Source organism: Lepidochelys kempii, chromosome 14, assembly GCF_965140265.1.
Source record: "Lepidochelys kempii isolate rLepKem1 chromosome 14, rLepKem1.hap2, whole genome shotgun sequence".
NCBI lineage: Eukaryota > Metazoa > Chordata > Testudines > Cheloniidae > Lepidochelys > Lepidochelys kempii.
Window position 1 is genome coordinate 7,973,664 of NC_133269.1, and position 18,624 is coordinate 7,992,287.

Below are 18,624 nucleotides of genomic sequence, written 5' to 3' on the forward strand. Positions count from 1 at the left end.
GTCAGACGCCCGTCCTTGCCACTCATGGCGGATGGTTAATTTTGGATGATGAAAACCTAAACCAAGTGTTCACCGATGAGTAACGTTTTCAATAGGCCAGGTAGGTAGTGGGCACTGTGCTTCCATACTAGAGAAGAACCTGAATCACAAAATTCTGTTCTGGAATCAGAGACAAATCCAACTCCACCAAAGTTTGGGGTATTTGGGCCCTTGAAAAAACCCAGCTTCAGGGTGTATAGGAGGCTATTGTTAGAACCAATAATGAGTTCTTCGGAATAAAAGCGGGTTCATGCCCATCTTTATTACAAAGACAAATACTTTTACATTCTAACAGGAAAGTTAAAATTTACACCAGTCACGGCTCCTGGCCATGTCTTGCGTGAGAAGGGTACGGTCCTGAGGCCCTGAATGTTAATGACACTGAGCTAGCTTTGCTCTTAGTTGGCTTATGGAACTTGCTGCACAAACCCAGCAGGGACGAGCTTGTAACCCGAGCTGCATCAGTTACTTTATTCATTATGTGCATTAATAGAATCCTCACTCCCAAGTCTAGTCACCCAGTCTCCTGATATATCTCAACAGCTGTACATGTGGTCAGCTGTCCAGCCCAGCCCACAACCTGCTCTACTTTTGCATCACACGGTTGACATTTGAAAATGCTTAGACACGCCAAGACTTTGAAGACCACTTGAATAACTTGCAGCATTCCTTCAAGTAGGCAAACCTAACTCGACAGGGCAGTCATCGCCCGAGACAGTCTGCCCTATGCACTCCAGTGCAGTCCAGCCATGGATGAAGGCAAAGCACTGAAAATCCGGCTGACTTTCTCTGTTATTTTGGTTGGCATCTCTTTAATGTTTGCAGCTGTGGTAACTGATCACTGGGCAGTGCTGAGCCATAGAGTGGAGCATTACAATTCCACCTGTGAGGCTGCTCACTTCGGGCTATGGCGGCTCTGCACAAAACAGTTTTATATCCAAGACAAGGCTACCAAGGAGCGGAGCTGTGGGCTGATAACTCTGACAGGAGGTACGTGCTTGCATTCGTTCCACTTACACCCTGAAAATGCATGGGAGAAAATGTCAGGCTATTCTTAGTGACATCTTTTAGGAAGTGAAAAAACATGCAGGAAAAAATACGGTTCTTGTTTCCATTGCACTTCATCTTACAAGATGCAAAACGTCGATTTGGTTTTCATATTAGCCTGAAAATACACCTCACTGTCACATTTCCTTGAGGCCTTATCCTAAATGTATGATGCCCTGCCACCATATATATCTGTAAGCATATTTAATACACTACTCTTCAGCTCTTTCAATCCAGCAAAGACAGTGGCTGGTATAAAGGGGACCAGATAGGAGAAGGCAAAAGTCACAGAGAGAAATCAGGAAGAAGGATATTTTCCCACCAATGTTTTGCTGACATCTACAACCCTGCAATGACTATGCAAAGCCATACTCAGGCAAAACTTCCATTGAGTCCACAGGGCATTTTGCCTGAGCGAGGATTACTGAGTGGGGCCGATATCTGTTTCACTAGAAGGAGTTCGTAGTTCAGAGAGCTATGCCAGAACCACTTGTTCTTGAAAGCTCCTAAGTAATTCAAAAGCTACTCTTCATAACTAGTATTACTTAGGGCAGCCTGGAACTGCATGCGATGGTATATTTCTCCAAGTGCCAAAAATGCTGTAAATTAAGTGAAAAATAATCTATAAGTGATTTATGAGGTCTCCTTAAATTTAATACAGTGACAGAAAGCAACTGTGCTCTGTGTTTGTGATGAAAGAAGTCTAATCAAACACTTTTCTTCATACTGCGTAGTTACATATTCTGAGAGTAGTCCCATTGAAATCAACAGGAAGGATGGTAGACTGCCCCCCTCGCTAGTTTCCTGGAAGAGCATTACATTAGCATGATTTGTGAGAAGTTGTATTACATTTTTGCTGATTGCAAAGTCTGCTGCAATCATGCAATATGTGCTAATACCCCTTTCCTGACTTTTCTAATTTCAAGACGCTAATGGCAAATTGGATTATTTCCTAGACAGAAATTCTCCTGAATAACAGGATTCCCTTCTGATGACCACCCCAGGTTGAAGTTAAAGTTAGATTTTAATATCTTTGTAAATTTGCTATGAAATCATATAGTGATGATTCTCAGTCTGTCTGGCTAAACTATTTATTATTAGACAGAAGAGGCTGATCCACAGCATTCAGATCTGAATTCAGATCTGGCTTTCCACCACAGTTGGGGGCGTTTGAATTGGGAGGTTTCACTTAGCCCCATTTCTAATTAATATAATAAATACATTCTAATATAGCTAGTAACCTTGGCTATACCATTGTCTCTGCACGTGTAGGAAGCTTTATGTTTAAGGGGGAGACAGACAGATTGGGAGAAATACATAAATACCAGACATTGTTGGATAAATTTAAAACTCGTAAATATCCAGCTGTCTCAGTAAAACAGATTCATCATCTATACAGCACAAAAGCGTTAGATATCTTTGACAGACATCAGCATGTGCTTGCATGGACATCTCACAGCTGTGCTATCTACGCCCTCTGTGCTGGCTTCTTAAAGTGCAGAGTAAACAAATGGGTAATTATGGAGACAGCGAGCTGAAGGCCTCTTTGGAGCAACTTGACTGCAACAGTGATGACCTTTAGATATTGGATAGGTGGGTATACTTTTAAATGGCTTGACAGATTCTCCTGGGATTTGATAAAATTCAGTTTCAAAACCATTATATTCAATAACACTGAATTCTTTCATGTGTATCACTGGAAGTTCTAAAAGAGCTCTTTACAACCGCTAATTAAATACTCGCATCGCTGCTGTTAGGTAGATACTATTATCCCCATTTTTACATTAGGGAAACTGAGGCACAAGAACAGGTTTCAGAGTAGCAGCCGTGTTAGTCTGTATCCGCAAAAAGAACAGGAGGACTTGTGGCACCTTAAAGACTAACACATTTATTTGAGCATAAGCTTTCATGGGCTACAGCCCACTTCATCGGCTGCATGCAGTGGAAAATACAGTGGGGAGATTTTATATACACAGAGAGCATGAAACAATGGGTGTTACCATACAGACTATAATGAGAGTGATCAGTTAATATGAGCTAATACCAGCAGGAGAGGAAAAAAAACCTTTTGTAGTGATAATCAAGGTGGACATTTCCAGCAGTTGACAAGAACATGTGAGGAACAGTAGGGGTGGGGGAAATAAACATGGGGAAATAGTTTTACTTTGTGTAATGACCCATCCACTCCCAGTCTTTATTCAAGCCTAATTTAATGGTGTCCAGTTTGCAAATTAATTCCAGCAGTCTCTCGAAAGCTCAAATAAATTTGTTAGTCTCTAAGGTGCCACTAGTACTCCTGATCTTTTTGAGGCACAAGAGGGGTCAAAGGCTGGCCCAGGGCCAGCAGCGTATTAACGCCTAGGCCAACAAGGCCTAGGCCTAGGGTGGCAAATGTGCAGGGGCGGCAAATTTATAATAGCAGCCAGAGGCTGCTTCCCGCAGAGCTGGTTCGCGCCCTCTGCCCCAACTCCACCCCTTCCCCACCCCCATTCCTCGCCCCCTCCCTGCCCCTATTGGTCCCCTTCCCCAAATCCCTGGCCCGGCCCCACCTCCTCTTCTGAGCGTGCCGAGTTCCACCCCTTCCACCCTCCTTCGCGAAGCTGTTTCGCGCACAAGCACTGGCAGGGAACAGGGAGAAGCAGGACCCAGTGGCGCGCTCAGGGGAGGAGTCAGAGGCGGAGCGGAGGTGAGCTGCGGCGGGGGGTGGGCGGCAATTATTTCAGGGCCTAAGAGCGGCAAAATCATTAATCCGCCACTGCCCAGGGCCAGCCACGCTGAGAGTCCATGGCAGAGCTTGGAAAAGAACTCAGATGTCCTGGCTTTCAGTACTCCGCTCTCGCTGCTAGACTACGCTGCTCCAGAATGGCACTCCTAGTTGTAATGATTTCACACAGCTGAGGAGAAATGCCAGCGAAGGTTGTCAGATTTGGATTAGTCAAGAAAGGCGAGTGAAACAAAAAACAAAGGTTCAGTAGGTGACCTGTGTGTCAGTAAATCTGTTTTTCTGCAAATCATATGCTATCACCATCATTTGAAAAATTACTATTATTTACCACTTGGTTAATAGTTACCTACCCAGCCCTACTCAGGGGGAAGAGGGATAGCATTGTTTCTGGTTTTTATTACTTGTTGAGCTTAGCACTGTATAGAATATAGTGGGCAACTTCAAACTTGTAGTCTTATGGTTTAAGGCAGAGAGATTTACATTTTAGCCACACATTTAAAGGTTGTTGACAAATTGGAAAGGGCTCAGGAAACTGCTACAGAGAATAACAAGATCCAGTGGCTCAGAGCTGAGGCTAGACAAAATCAGACTAAGTAATAATTTTCAAGTGTGGATTATTCACCACTGGAACATCTTACATAAGGATATGGTGGGTCCTCCACTGCTTGGAGACTTTAAATCCAGATTGGATATCTTTCTAAAAGGCGTACTCTACCTCAGTCAGAAATCAGTGGCTTGATTAGGAGTCACTTGGTGAAATTCAATGGCCTGTTTATGCAGGAGGCAGATTAGAGTATCATAATGGATGAATCTACGAAATTGAGTCAGGAGTCCTAGGTCTGGTATGAAATTCCTGTTTGAATGTGAGCGAGTCACTTCACCTACCTCTTGTGCCTCAGTTCCTTATCTGTAAAAGCGGGATAACAGGCCTCACCTCACCTAGAAGATGCTATGCAAGTGCAAAGAATGATTATTTTTATGCCTTTCAGCAGGCTGTAGAGATGGGCTCAAGCCATTGAGTTCAGATCCAAGGGTCGGGAAGTGTGTGAGCCAAGGTTTTGGTCTGTGTTGTGAAGGACCCCTGTGAAAGACCATATCTCATGGAGTTTAATTTATCTACGTCAGAAGGACAATGGGTCACTCTGACAGTATTCAAACCTGCATTTCCAGGGAGCTTAGGCATTCCAGACATTGATATAGAGTGCTAATGGATCACATTCAAAGCAGTTGGAGATATCCGGGTACACAGGTGCATGGTTTCGTTGGTAGCTAGCCAAGGATGGCCAGAATTTGGGAGGAATACATCACGTGGCTGCAGGGGAGAGAGACATTAATGGCAAGAACCCCTGTCCATGGTGGGCCTCCTGATTCACCGGTGACACAACTTATTCCTTCCAGCAGCTCAAATCACTGTTGGCTTCTTTATCACTTTCCCCTGCTAGTTCAGCTGGTTTTGCGGAGATTAGACAGACACATAAGCAGGAATATTCCAGGGCTCACCAGGCCCTACCCAGTTTAGTTTACAGGAGTTGATCTGGATCATAATGGGTTGCAGGATACACAAAGTAACGGGTCTGCTGGGAAGTGATCTCAGCATCAACTCAAGCATGGCTATCATTATACTAAAACACAAACTACCGCCTGTAAGTTAGAACACAGCTGCCATGTAAAATGCTGTTAGCATCTTCCATTGGATTCCTATCAAACGACGCAGAACTCCCGTTGATTCTGAGATGAGCATGAAGAGTAACCTCTGTGGTGCTGTACTGTAAATGGGTTTGTTCATGAGCACAGGAAAGGGACCTGGGTCCCAAGAAGATTTTCATACTTCTACATGGCCATTTTCTTGCCTTCTTCAGAAATAAACTAGTGAGTCTCCCTCTCTCTCACTGTCAAGAGCATGGTGATAAAAAGTGTTAGGGGACCTGAAGAAATAGAGATAGATCATGTCCCTTAAAGCACCGGTGGCCAAACTGTGGTATATGAAAAGCTGGCTGGAAACACGGTGCTGTCTCCTGTTTCTCGTTTCCAGATGGTAAATTACATAGAGGAAGCCAGGAATACATTAAATATTGTCCTAACTTTACTTTTCCATGTAGGCAATTGCTGTAGTTGCCACGGGATGTTCTGTGATTGTGAAAAGAAGGGGAGGTGGTGCATGCAATCATGGACAGTAGTAGAGATCGGTTGGGCAATTATGAATGAGAGGTGAAGTGGTCCAGGCAATCATGAGTGGGAAGGAAATCAAACCCAGTGATCCTGAATGATAATGGAGGTGTCCAGGCAGTCATGAATGGCAGCTGAGGAGGTCCAGGAAAATCATGAATGGAAAGGGAGTTAAGTCCAGTGATCATGAATACAAGGGGAGCTGGGCTGGGTGACCGTGAATGGGAAGGGAGGTGTCCACCAGAGACTCTGTTATGTTGTGGACCATGCTATGAATACGTTTGAGAACCTCTGCCTTAAACAGAAGCTATTCATAGCTCATTGATAGGTTTCTTTTACTAGCTCAACAGGGTAACTTCATGGCAGAGATATCACAATTAGTGGTAGAGAAAAGCCAAGGATGCTGCAAAGCTTTCATCTATTATAAAATCCATTTTAAATCCCCATTATGTAAACAGAGCGTGACACAAATGAGGTGATTTTTAATTCATGATGTGGACTGTAAAGGATGGAAGTGGCACAGGTCTGTTGAATAACAGGGGACTGTGTTGATAAAGAGATTCCTGGGACTAGAACAGAGTAGTTTAAATGATGTGCTGAAGCATTTTTATGATGACCAGTGAGTTAATTGCTGGGTAATACCGTTGTTTTAATTTGAGCAAAGTTAGTAAAAGGACCCCTCCTCTCATGCTAGAGGCCCAGGGAGACATGACTCGTTGATGCATATTAATTCCATCAAAATTAACCCAGTACTCACAGGGTAGAATATTTGCTTCTGTTTAAGGTTTGCCACTTGCATTCAATGGGGCGGCAGCCATGTAACTTAGGGTACATCTACTGTGGAGCTGAAGGTAGGGTAGACATACTTGGAGTAGCTCCAATCGAACTAAAGCACTAAAAATAGCAGGATAGCCACAGCGGCATGAGAGCAGGGCAGGCTGGCCATGCTGAGCACAATCCCCTCTGAAATCCAGGCTAACCCCAGGCAGCCAGGGTTATGCCACTCTTTCTAGTGCACGAACTTAATCAGAGCTAGTGTGGGTATGTCTGCCTGAGCTGGAAATTACACCTCCAGCTCCAGTGGAGACATACTCTGAGAGAATAAGTCCGTCTACCACTTCCAGTGCTGCGGTGGAAGATCCCCTGCATTTCATGTGCAAAAAGCCTCTCCCTGCTGATCCATCGTAGCTTCATGCAACCTGAACAAACTGCTCCAAAACCAGTGCAGCGGCGTCATCCAGCCAATTTCCTGTGGTACAATTTCCTGTGGTACGCAAAGCTGTGGCCCTTGCCCCCGATCAGTTCATGGATGGTTGATTTTTGGACCCTGGCTTTGCATTAATCAGCACAAACCAGGTTTCTCTTCTGCCAACACCTCACTTTTCTGGAGACTAGTTAAAAGCAAAACCAATGGCTTAAAGACTAAGCATTTCCATTTTGTCTTGGTTCCCCTGCCCTCTGTCACAGGGATCAAAGGATCCCAACAACAGCCTCCATCTCCCCAGCATGGAGCAGCATTGATACATATTCTCAACCACCCTACGCTCACTGTCAAAGGGATGCGGCTGCCCCACGCTAGTCCCCCAGTCCTGATTGCTTGGAGACACTTTGTTCTCTTGTGTGCCCATCGCTTGCAGTTTTAGCCTCAGTATGCAGCAGCTTAAACACAAAACACAGTCACAAGTCTTTGAGTCCAGACATGTTTGCTCCAATCTTTTTCAGTGATAAAAGACAAGCAAATGAGCAGAAGCTGAGAGACAGAATAAATATCAGTTTATAAAAAAAAAATATAATAAAATAGCTACCTCTCAGAGGAAACTTCAGCTAATGAGCCCATGCTCATTAGTGTGTAATGCATGCTGCTCTGTAACTGTCTGATCTGCTATTGGAGAGAAAATAAATACCGTACTTGTAACAGCAACTCCAGAATATGCCATCTACGCTGTAGGAGACATGAAAAGAACTAGGCTGATAAAGTGCAATATTATGGCATCTTATTACTATTAAAATTAGCTCTTTAAATATACACAGCCCTTTACAAAGGTTTGTCTACACTAGGGGGTTGCTCTGGCTGCAGCCGTTCATGCCCAGACCCTGATGTAGTGGCTCCGGAACAAAAGCCTAGTGTAGACCGCTAAAGCCATAAACTGCACCAGAGATGCTTACCCTGGATTCATACTGCACTAATGGCTTTGTGAGTCTACACCAGGGGTTTGCACTGGTTCAGCCGTGGCTGGCTACCAGTGGCTGAAATTTCCGGGGTGCAGCAATGAGATGAGCAGCCTCACAACCCATTGACTTTATAGTCTTTTCTTCCCAACTTCTTCCGTCCTCCATTATTTGTTCTACAAATTATGATCATTTGTGATCCAGAATGGTTAAATTCCCTGCAGTCTTGGAAGTATTCCCCAGTTTTACTATGGCAAATATAACCTCATGGTACAGTAAATGTGAGATTTTTAATATAGTCTGTAAAGGCAGGGTTGACCATAGTCTCTTCAAAGTATCCGGCTGATCATTAGCAAAGCACAATCAGACAATTTAAGGTCCCAGTTGGCTATGTTTGTAGGATCTTGTTGATTACACAACTTCCATCCAAATTCTTGGCAAGGGGATGTTCTCTCAGCTATATGTACTTGTCAAGATCTCAGTGAAATGAGTTATACATAAATGCTAAGTGCAAATAAACTCCCTCCAAATGGTACAGCTGGCAAAGCTTAATGTCAATGGGCATCACCCCAACAGACCCTTCCCCTCGCACTCACTCCAGATGCTGAAAACATTATTTTTTGCAGGCACAGAGAGATGCTTTCCATCCTGAGTCCCCAGTCTTTGTTCACAAGGGTCACACCACAGAATAGCTATTTGTGACACCAGTAGGATAGCCCAAGGAAGCCTGGGACAGTGGGACCCTGCTCTGTTATACGAAAACTCCACTTGCTTCATTGTGTTTCAATAGACAGTGAAGCTTCACTGAACTGTAAAAAGATTCCAGGCTGCAAAACCTCATCGATTTGAGCTACTAGCAAGGCAGCGAATTCTTCCCTCTAGTCCCTGCTACTTGTCTTAACTGCCAGGAATGGCAAGAAGGCAGATAAACCTGTCAACACCAGTGGCAAAGAGCCTGAAACAGGAGAGGGAGCTCTTATGCTCACAGCCAAGTCAGAGGGGAAGCTAGGGTGGGGGGACTCTTCCAACCCAAGGCAGGCAGGGGAAAGGAACTCCTTCTGATTTTAGCAGAGGAGAGGGAGCTGCATTCCCCATTACTTTCCTTACTTTAACCCCAGCTCCTTCCAGAGGTGTGATGTCCCAGGCAGCTCCCTGGCTTGGCGGAGAGAGCATTAGGCAAGGAAAGAAGGAGGGATGCCATTCTGGAGGGTGTGAGTTGGCAATGGCAGAAAGGAGAGGAGGGGAAGATGCAAAGCCAGCCAGGGGGGTGCCAGTCTCAGGAAATGCCCCATGGGGCACTGAGGAGGCAGGAATCTGCACTGGCTGCGGCTGGACGGAAAGAATTTTCTGTAATTCCTTCTTAAAACAGAAAGGTTGACTCCCTAGGCAGCGCTTTCTTTGGGAAGAGTGTCCGAGGTTTTGCCCGATGACAGCCTTGTGATTGCTTTATCTCTGCTTATGTTGCCGGCTGCCTTTCAGGCAGCATCCATTCACCTGCTCAGACATAAAACATTCTATGCCAATTTCTCCTCTCCTCTACACATGTGCAACCCCTGGGAAGTCAGCAAAGTCACCAGACATTCATCTTGGTGTCAGAGGAGAATTCACCCCTCGTGGACTCCAAACCATGTCCTTTCTAGGGTTGCCAACCTGCCAGGATTGTCCCAGAGTCTCCAGGAATAAAAAAATTAATCTTTAATTAAAGATAATGTCATGCGATGGAGCCTCTAGGAATTCATCTGACCATAGCTGGCAACCCTAGTCCTTTCCCAAGTACCTCAGAGGCCGCTCTGCCAGCAGAGCTTGCCGTGCATAGTAAATATAATGTACACAGATCAGATTACAGACTGGCTAAAGCTTAGCACTTCTTCATGCACTTGGCCACCAGCTTTTAGGAAATCCAAGTTCCATTTCCTTTCCTTGATTCTCGTCACAATCCCCTGTGCGTGTGTAATATGCCGCAGAACGGTCCAAGGCTACGCTAAGTGACATTAGGCCTGATCCGAGAAACCGATGGGGATTTACATATCGATTAACGTTCTATTATTTTATATTAGCAGCTTGTGGAGAGGTCAAGTGCATTTGAAACCACCAGCAGGACGTTTCTAGGTGATGAGTTTGTGTTGTTAGGGTTTTTGTGACTGGCATGGATGAGAAGTATTCTCTAATAACGGAAGCGTAGGCTCAAGACCCATTAAAGCCACATAAAGCTCATGTTTAAGTACTTTGCTGGATCAGGGCATAAATCACTGTTTAAAGCCCCTCATTGCCTGGTTTGCTCTTAGATGAACTGCATACCGGACATGTCTGCAGCAAGTTCAGGATTAAGGTCCCATTAATCTCTACCCATTTGAATTTTTCAGTTCCATGACTGTAAAAGAAAATTTTATTTCCCTAATTTTGGTTTCTTAAACTCAGTTATTCTTAGCAACTGATATTCTCCTTTGTTCTTGTTCAGACCGTAACTGTTCCTACTTCAAACACTTCTCTCCAGGGCAGAGCACAGAGATATTTGAAAGAACCACCCAAAAAGGTAAGAATTTGCTTGGACGAATTCTTTACTAGCATTACGTGACCTGAGTGTATATGGGAACTAATGTAAAGGGTTTCACCAGATTTAGGGCCCACTGAAGTCAATTGGGAAACACCTATTGACTGTACAGGGACTTAGAACAGACAGTTGGCACTGAGATGGGCTTCATATCCCACTAATCGATGCTCTGGACCAGCCGAGGCACCAGATTCCCGGGGAGACCAATTTTCAAACAGCAGCCCTTTCTTCTGTTGTCCATGTCCCATGCTTGGTTTCTGCACAAATTGTTCCTTAGGCACATGAAACTGGCATTATACATATAAGGGCCAATTTGGAAACCCCAAAAGCCTTTCCACCGTATGTATGGCACTCACAACACTGACACTCCCTCCTACCTCTAAACAGCAACAACAAAGGATATTAATAAAATCAAAATAAACAAACAAACAAAAATCCAACCCCAAGCAGACTTTTGACTTCAATGAGAGGGAGGTACCTGAGGCTCCACGTAGCCCCCTAAGGTCTTTGCTATTGCTATAATGTGACAGGCACTCAAAGAAAGAAAGATCTAGGCCACAGCAAAGATACCCACATCTGAAATCTGACCAGATAGTGTTTACTCTGCTTGCATGCGGAAAACTATCTGCATCTCACAGACGATTTAGATCCTTTCTAATCAGTCCTTACTAAAACCTTATTTTTAGCAATAGTCTGAAGTGCTTGCCTCTCTTATTGAGGACGCGTCTCCTTACATTTTGCTACACAACACATTGTAGTGTGGAGCAAACTAGACACTGATTGCATTTCACATAGTAAACCACCTGCTTTGCTTCCGCTGTAAATAAAAACGGTGGGAAACCCTGTAGCATTTGGTTTTCTAAAGAAGCAATTTCCCCCAGACACAGGGAAGACTGTGAATTTGAAATGATACTCTGAGTGGAATAAAGAACAAATATCGGAGCTGCCTGCTTTTGTTACCCATTTATACGCTATTATATCCATCCATCCAATCTGAAAAATGTCGCCACTACATTGTTAGTCACTTCAGAAGAAAGTTGAGAAAAACGTCTTTTCTGTGAAGAGAAGGAAAAAGCCAAAAGCATCACAAAAGGCTCCTAAATTGCAACTAACTCTTTCAGGCGGTTCAAACACATAGCAGATAACACACAGGAAAAAAATTTTAAGAAAACGTCAATAGAACAAGGAGTATGAAAAAGCAATGAGACCAAAGAGCAATATGCTTTGGCCTACTACAAAAATAGCTTCATTTCTATGGAAGCCAATTAGAAAGAGGCAGAAAGATTCTTCGTGATTCTGCTTAGAAGATAATTTCTAAAGAATAACATGGAAGGCAAATAGCACCAAGTGATGCTATGTTTCATGCCTGGCTACACAGGTTAAATATTAAATGCATCTGAAAACTAATGCAATATGTAAGTGAAGATCTGAATTATTCAACTGGCAATTTCTCCCCTCCATTCAGATATTGAACTGTGTTTTGGCTGGGTGAATTATCTTACACATAGCTTAGCTTGGCTGGATGGAACACCTTTGGAGCAAGTTTATTCCCATGCTCTTGAGAAGCTAGATTTTCACAGAGCTGGGAAACTTTGTTTTGCAGGATGAGGAGAGGATGTTGCTGTGTGATCCTGGGTAAGTCATTTCACACACACACACGTACGTCTGTTTCCCCTTTCCCTTTCTTGCCTATTTAGCTGTCGAAGCTCTGGGGCAGAAAACTGTCTCTTAATATATGTTTGTATATTGCCTAACACTATGTGGCCCTGATGACAGTTGGAGCCTATAGGCGCTACTAAAATAAACATGTATAATAAAAATAGCATTGCTTTCTATTAGCTGCTTTTTTTTAAAGGAAAATCTAGATAAAATAATGGAGTGAAACACGTTTAAAGATTTAAGACCAAATCTCCACCCTCTCAGATAAAACCTGTATGGGAGGAAACCTAATAAACTAAAAAGTTGGTCATGACCATTTATTACCCTATTTTAAGCTACTTCTGGGCTTTTCTCCTCCAGATTCTACCCCCAAGCCAACTCAGTTTAAACATTTGCAGGGGATGGTTTTAGGAAGTGATGGCAAAGCTTCAAACAGAACATGAGGTCTCGTGTGCTCATTTGTGAGGCAAAATGTGTTTGTACTTTAGACAAAACCACAGTGGGGTCTGGGTCCAGGACTGAGGCTGGTCAGCACGACTGCAATACAAAGAAATAATAATTACGGCAACATATTCTTATGCTCACCTGTTTCATCATAGTGCTGGGGGGGGAATTGTGAGTACAAACAGAAAAGTGCCCTGGTCTGACCCTTTTGTAATCCCATTGGGCCCAGGGCAGACAATGTAACTACTTGTGAGGGTGCGGCCTAGTCAAGTGAGGACCAGGCCCGGAGTTTCTATCATGTCATTATGTGTGTCATTTGCTTTTTTCTACCAGGGGCGTTTAGAAAGAGTCTTTGTCCCTACTCTTTTGAGTCTTGCGTCTGCTCCCACTGAATTCAGCAGGGGCATGACCAAGACCCCTAGCGGCTCACCACACTTCTTCTGTGCTAGAAATACTTGGTTCTCTTGGGCCAGTTATCTGCATCAAGGAAAGAGCAGCTGTTACGATTTTAAATGTTTTCTTTCCTTTGCTGAACTGATCCCATTGCAGAGGCATGGTGGCGGGCGGGAGAACACAGGAAGTCGCACCCATTCATCTTTCTCTCCCTCTGTTTTGCCTCGCCAGAGTATAGCATTTCCGCTGCAGCCATCGCCATCTTCAGCGTGGGCTTTGCAATCATTGGAACAATCTGCATCCTCTTATCCTTTAGGAAAAAAATGGATTATCTCCTGAAGCCAGCGTCCATGTTCTACACCTTTGCAGGTAGGCCATTTGGTGAGACTTAAAAGAGATGTATGCACTTAGATCTTAGGGCAACGAGCGTGACAGAGAGCGAGATGTCATGAAGGCTGCATTCATCTCCTTGCAGCAGAAAGGCAGATCATTCCATACAACTGAACTTATGTTATTGAGCTCTGAAAATTTGCCTGACAAACAAGAGTCAGCTCTGGGAAGCTATTCTGTGTGAGTGTATCTGAAATGTTGCAACACTGTAGAATCACCTCGAGAAAATGGGTATTTCTAAAATATTCAGTGTTAGACCCTGCTGTATAGCAGGGATATGTGGGAGATTCTAGGGACAGAAATCTGTCCAGAAGACATTGAGCACCAGTGTCAAATCCTTAGCACAAACCTGATGTAGGAAGGGGTGTCACTCATGATCCTGAATACGCTTCAAGGTTCCCCTGTTCTTGATAAAGCATCTGCCACTACATTTTCTTTTCCCTTGAAATGGATTATTTCCATGCCATACTCCTGCAGAGCTAGGCTCCAGCCTAACTGTCTATGATTGGTCCATTTAGCTCAGTGCAATCGTATTAGCAGGGAGTCCGTTAAAACCTTATGTTTTTTATTATAGAAATAAGGCTTAACCTGCTTCACAGCCCAAACTGTGTCACAGCATTCCCGCTCGATGACGTGGCGGGTGGGGGGGGCACTGTTTTACTTCAGGAGGCAATGCGGGGCCTCTTGTCCCCCACCCCATTCTGCATTAGCACTGCCCAATGTTAGAAGCATCAGTATTCAGCACAAAGGGTTTGCTGAAATCAGGGCTGACTAAAACTAGGTCTTTAGACAAAACCTCCTTTACGTCCTTGATATCTCTCTTCAGCTGGCTCATTGGCTTTAACTGCTGCTAGTTGTTCCATGAGTCTTTCTCTCAGCTTAACATCCTCAGCGTTTTTGGGTTTTTTTTTTTTTGGTCTCCCTGATCCACAATTCCACCATCAGTCTCTGGATCTCATGTTCTTCCTGGGCTGCCCGGTACAGCAATTGGGCCCGTTCCAATGGCGTGTTTTCTTCTGTGGCATCCGGTGCAGAAAGGTGCTCAGGTTTCACCTGGCCAGCATTTATGAGTAAAAGTCTAAGCTCCTGAAATGGAGTTTTTGTTTTATAGGATGTTCCCTTCTCCTTACATCACTTTTCAAGGTCTTTTCTGTGAAGACTATCATCTGACAGTGGTTCACTCGTTGTGTCTAATCTTGAACCTTTCAAACTCTCAATATCAAGTTTAAACTTTTAACAGAGCTGGGTTATGATCTATAAATTCAGTTGACCTGTGGCATGTGAATCCTGCCAAGACTATCCCAGTGTCAAGCTCTCTCGAGTGGCTCAGGAGAATGAGTACCAATCTCAGGGCAGACCCTTAGGAAGCAGGTCACACTTCGGGTACTGCGATCTATCTTAACACCTGACTCTGTGACAGATGGGCCCTGACCCCAACAATCACAACCATATTCAGGTTACTCCCAGTCCCAAAGGCCCAGTCACTTACCCCAGGTCAATTACCAATGATAATGCTTGTAGCCAATCCTCTAATAAGTGAATTAAAGATTTATTAACTAAGAAAAAGAAATGAGAGTCATTGACAAGGTTAAAGCGAGTAAACACACACACACAAATGAGGTTTAGCCTTAGGTTCCAAAAGGCAATAGGTGCTTCTATAATAAGCAAGCTCAATGTCCTTAGGGCTAATCCAGGCCAACCACTAGGGATCTTTTGCTTATGCTTAGTAATTCTTGACCCTCAGAGTCTAAGCAGCATAAAGATAAAATTTCTCCCTATTTGGGATTTTTATTCCCTTCCCCCGGAGTTCAGGCTGATGGAACGAATCCCCATGCACATCTCCGCTTCATGGCTGTGAGGGAAACAATCAACAAAGTCTTTTGTCCTCTGATGTTTCACAGTGGCTGATCTGGTAACCCTCACAGACAGGCCCTAATACCTTTTGTAGGAAGCCAGCATTTTACATGAGTTAATGCTTGTTTCTGGTGAGTTACCCAGTTACAGATCTCACTGCTAACATGGGGGACAGATGTTCTAAGTGAGATTACTACATGCCGCATCCTACCAGCATTTCATAAAGTCTAAACACTAAACACATTCTTACAAACTTAACATCTATTTTAGAAAAGTTAACACACAGGTGAGCCAGACTAGTTTCCAGCTCTGCATATGTCCGTGCTCCGTTGAGGCCTAGAGGCCTTGGCATGAGCTGGCACCTGGTCAGCCAGTGTGACACAGGGCACAAATCAAAGGTCATCTGATTCAAGCCTCAGATTATGACGCTATCTCAAAAAAACATGATGGTTGAATTTTCACTGCAGCCAGCACTACCTTTTCAACCCATCCTCCTCTTGACTGTTAAATACCCGATGGTACTTAGGTAGCTCAGTGAAACAGGCTTTAGAACAGCCAGCTCCCAGAGAATGCTTTGGTGACCAAATGCATGGTTTTAATTCTACTGTTTTACTTGCTGTTGAAATGCATAGTAGAAAGAGTGAATTACACAGTGTTTTCTTCACTTTTCAAGAAGCCCTACTTTACAGTCACAGCTTCATGAAGCACTGTGTGGCTCTGATCGTTCCCAGCCATGTTTAGCCTTAACCAACACCTGCCCATAGGACTTTTTGTTTCTCCTTAAAAATGAGATTTACAAAGCTGCCTAAATATAAAATGTTGTTTCTAGCTCAGATATAAATCACTGTCTGAATTCGGGTGCCAAATTGGCAGGACTATTGGTCCCTGTTGCATGGCATTTCTTGTGCCTTACAGCTCAAAAGGTGACTTGATTACAGCCCATATCCAAACAGGGAGCAGATATCTCATACTCCAAGGGCTCTTAGTCTAGCAGACAAAGGCCATACAAGATCCACAGTGACTGAAATTTGAAGTTAGTAAAATTCAAACTGCAAGTACAAATGTTTACAGTGAGAAGGGTGACCAGATGTCCCGATTTTATAGGGACAGTCCCGATACTTGGGGCTTTTTCTTATATAGGCTCCTATTACCCCCACCCCCACCCTGATTTTTCACACTTGCTGTCTGGCCAGCCTAACAGTGAGGGTAATTAACCCTTAGATCCGCTTGCCAATGGATGTGGTAAGTTCTCTGTCCCTTGGAGTTCTTCAGTCCAGACTGAAGATCTTTCTAAAAGACACACTCTAGTTCAACAAGAAGCCAGAGGGTACGATGCAGGAATGAAGTTCTATGGCCTGTTATGCAAGAGGTTCAATTAGGTGATCTTATTGATCCTTAAAACCTATGAATCATCTATGAACCTCACTGCGTAGTCTTCTAACCAGAAACACAGGCAAAGAGGTCAGTTATGAATGAAAGCAATAAGGACTGAAACCCCTGCTCTCCAGCTCACCCCTCTCTTATTTCTCCAGGCCTGTGCATGATCATCTCTGTTGAAGTCATGAGACAGTCTGTGAAAAGGATGATTGACAGCAAGGAGACTATCTGGATAGAGTACTACTATTCGTGGTCTTTTGCCTGTGCCTGCTCCTCCTTCGTCCTGCTCTTCATCTGTGGGATTGCTCTTCTGCTAATCTCTTTGCCTCGCTTCCCACAGAATCCGTGGGAGTCTTGTATGGACGCAGAACCAGAGCACTAAATGCCTTCATCTAGGCTCACTGCTTACGCAATACCGGAAAGGGCTACAAAAGAATTGATACATTTTTTTTAAAGTGTCAGGATGGTGGAATATGAAGACAAAAGTGTCCTTAGTTAAACACCAGGTTATTGAACCAAAGGAAAGTTCAATACTAATTATTGTTTGTTGTTGTTTTTTTTAAAAAAAAAAACAGCTTGGGTTACTCAATTTGTACCCTCAATCCGCTGAATGCTGGGCAAAGTCATCAGCAATTTGGGAATGCATTCGGCAAATGCAGTTGAGGGAAAGTGAGAGAGCACGAGATGGTTTAATGAGAAGGTGCATAATCTAGTGGTTAAAGCACAGGACTGGAGTTGGGAGATCTAGGTCACATTACTGGCTTGGCCACAGACTCATGGTGGGACTTATAGCTTCTCTGTGAGTCAGATTCCCCATCTTTACAATGAGAATATTGCTTCCCTATCTCACTGGGGTGGTGTGGGGCTGATGTTTGTACATAATTTGGAGATCCTCCCATTGGAAGTGCTGTATCATTAGCAGTGTTACAATAAAAGAGGTTTAGGGATAAAATCACCCTTACAAATGTAACGCCTAAACTCTACAAATTATTTCGTTCTGCCGACCTAAGCACTTGTCATAATTAAAACTCCTACGAGGAGCCCAGTGGCACCTTAAAGACTAACTGATTTACTTGGGCATAAGTACTTGGGCATACTTGGGCATAAGATCCATCTGAAGAAGTGTTTTTTTTACCCATGAACGCTTTTGCTTATGCCCACATAAATCTGTTAGTCTTTAAGGTGCCACCAGACTCCTCGTTGTTTTTGTGGATACAGACTAACACGGCTACCCCTGTGATAATTAAAAGTCCTATGACTCCTATTGTATTTGAATGCTAATGGCAAAGCCAAGCAAGTACTGACCTGTAGGGACAACGTTTTCCTTTAATAAAGAGATGGAATCCCCCACTGAGGTACGATTCCTGTTTTCAGGACAGTGGTTTTGGGGGATGAACCATACAGGTGTCTGCTTCACTGTAACTCAGAGTGGTACTTCCTGTACAGAGCTTCACATTTGTGTCTTGTTGCTGACCTTTTGTTGGAACAGCCCACTTGATGCTTCTGTTTTGTAAAAGCATTTTTAAGCAAGAACTCTCTAAGGGAACTGCCAAGGCGGGATGGACATTATAAACAAAGCTGAGTGAATCCCACGCGTTAAAAAACCGCATAGCTGTTATTTATGCGTGTTTGAAAGAAATTGTATACTGTTTTGTTCATCACAGTGTGTGGAACAACCACACAGGAAGCCAACTGTATGATGTAAAAGTTATTCATTGTACTGCATCATGACTGACAGTGCTTCCCAAAGGGCAGAGACGCTCTGTTCTGTGACCAATGCAGAATAATGGCTTAATAGGTTACCATGGCA

The 18,624-nt window shown here is 43.8% G+C and overlaps 1 protein-coding gene across 1 annotated transcript; it reads left to right on the forward strand.

Moving 5' to 3' along the window:
* Window positions 1-740: 740 nt before the first annotated feature.
* On the forward strand, window positions 741-17,740 carry CACNG1 (calcium voltage-gated channel auxiliary subunit gamma 1). The gene is made up of 4 exons (XM_073310835.1): window positions 741-1,029; window positions 10,605-10,679; window positions 13,425-13,562; window positions 16,970-17,740. The coding sequence occupies exons 1-4, from the start codon at window positions 789-791 to the stop codon at window positions 17,194-17,196; spliced, it is 681 nt and encodes a 226-aa protein (XP_073166936.1). The 5' UTR covers window positions 741-788; the 3' UTR covers window positions 17,197-17,740.
* Window positions 17,741-18,624: the final 884 nt, after the last annotated feature.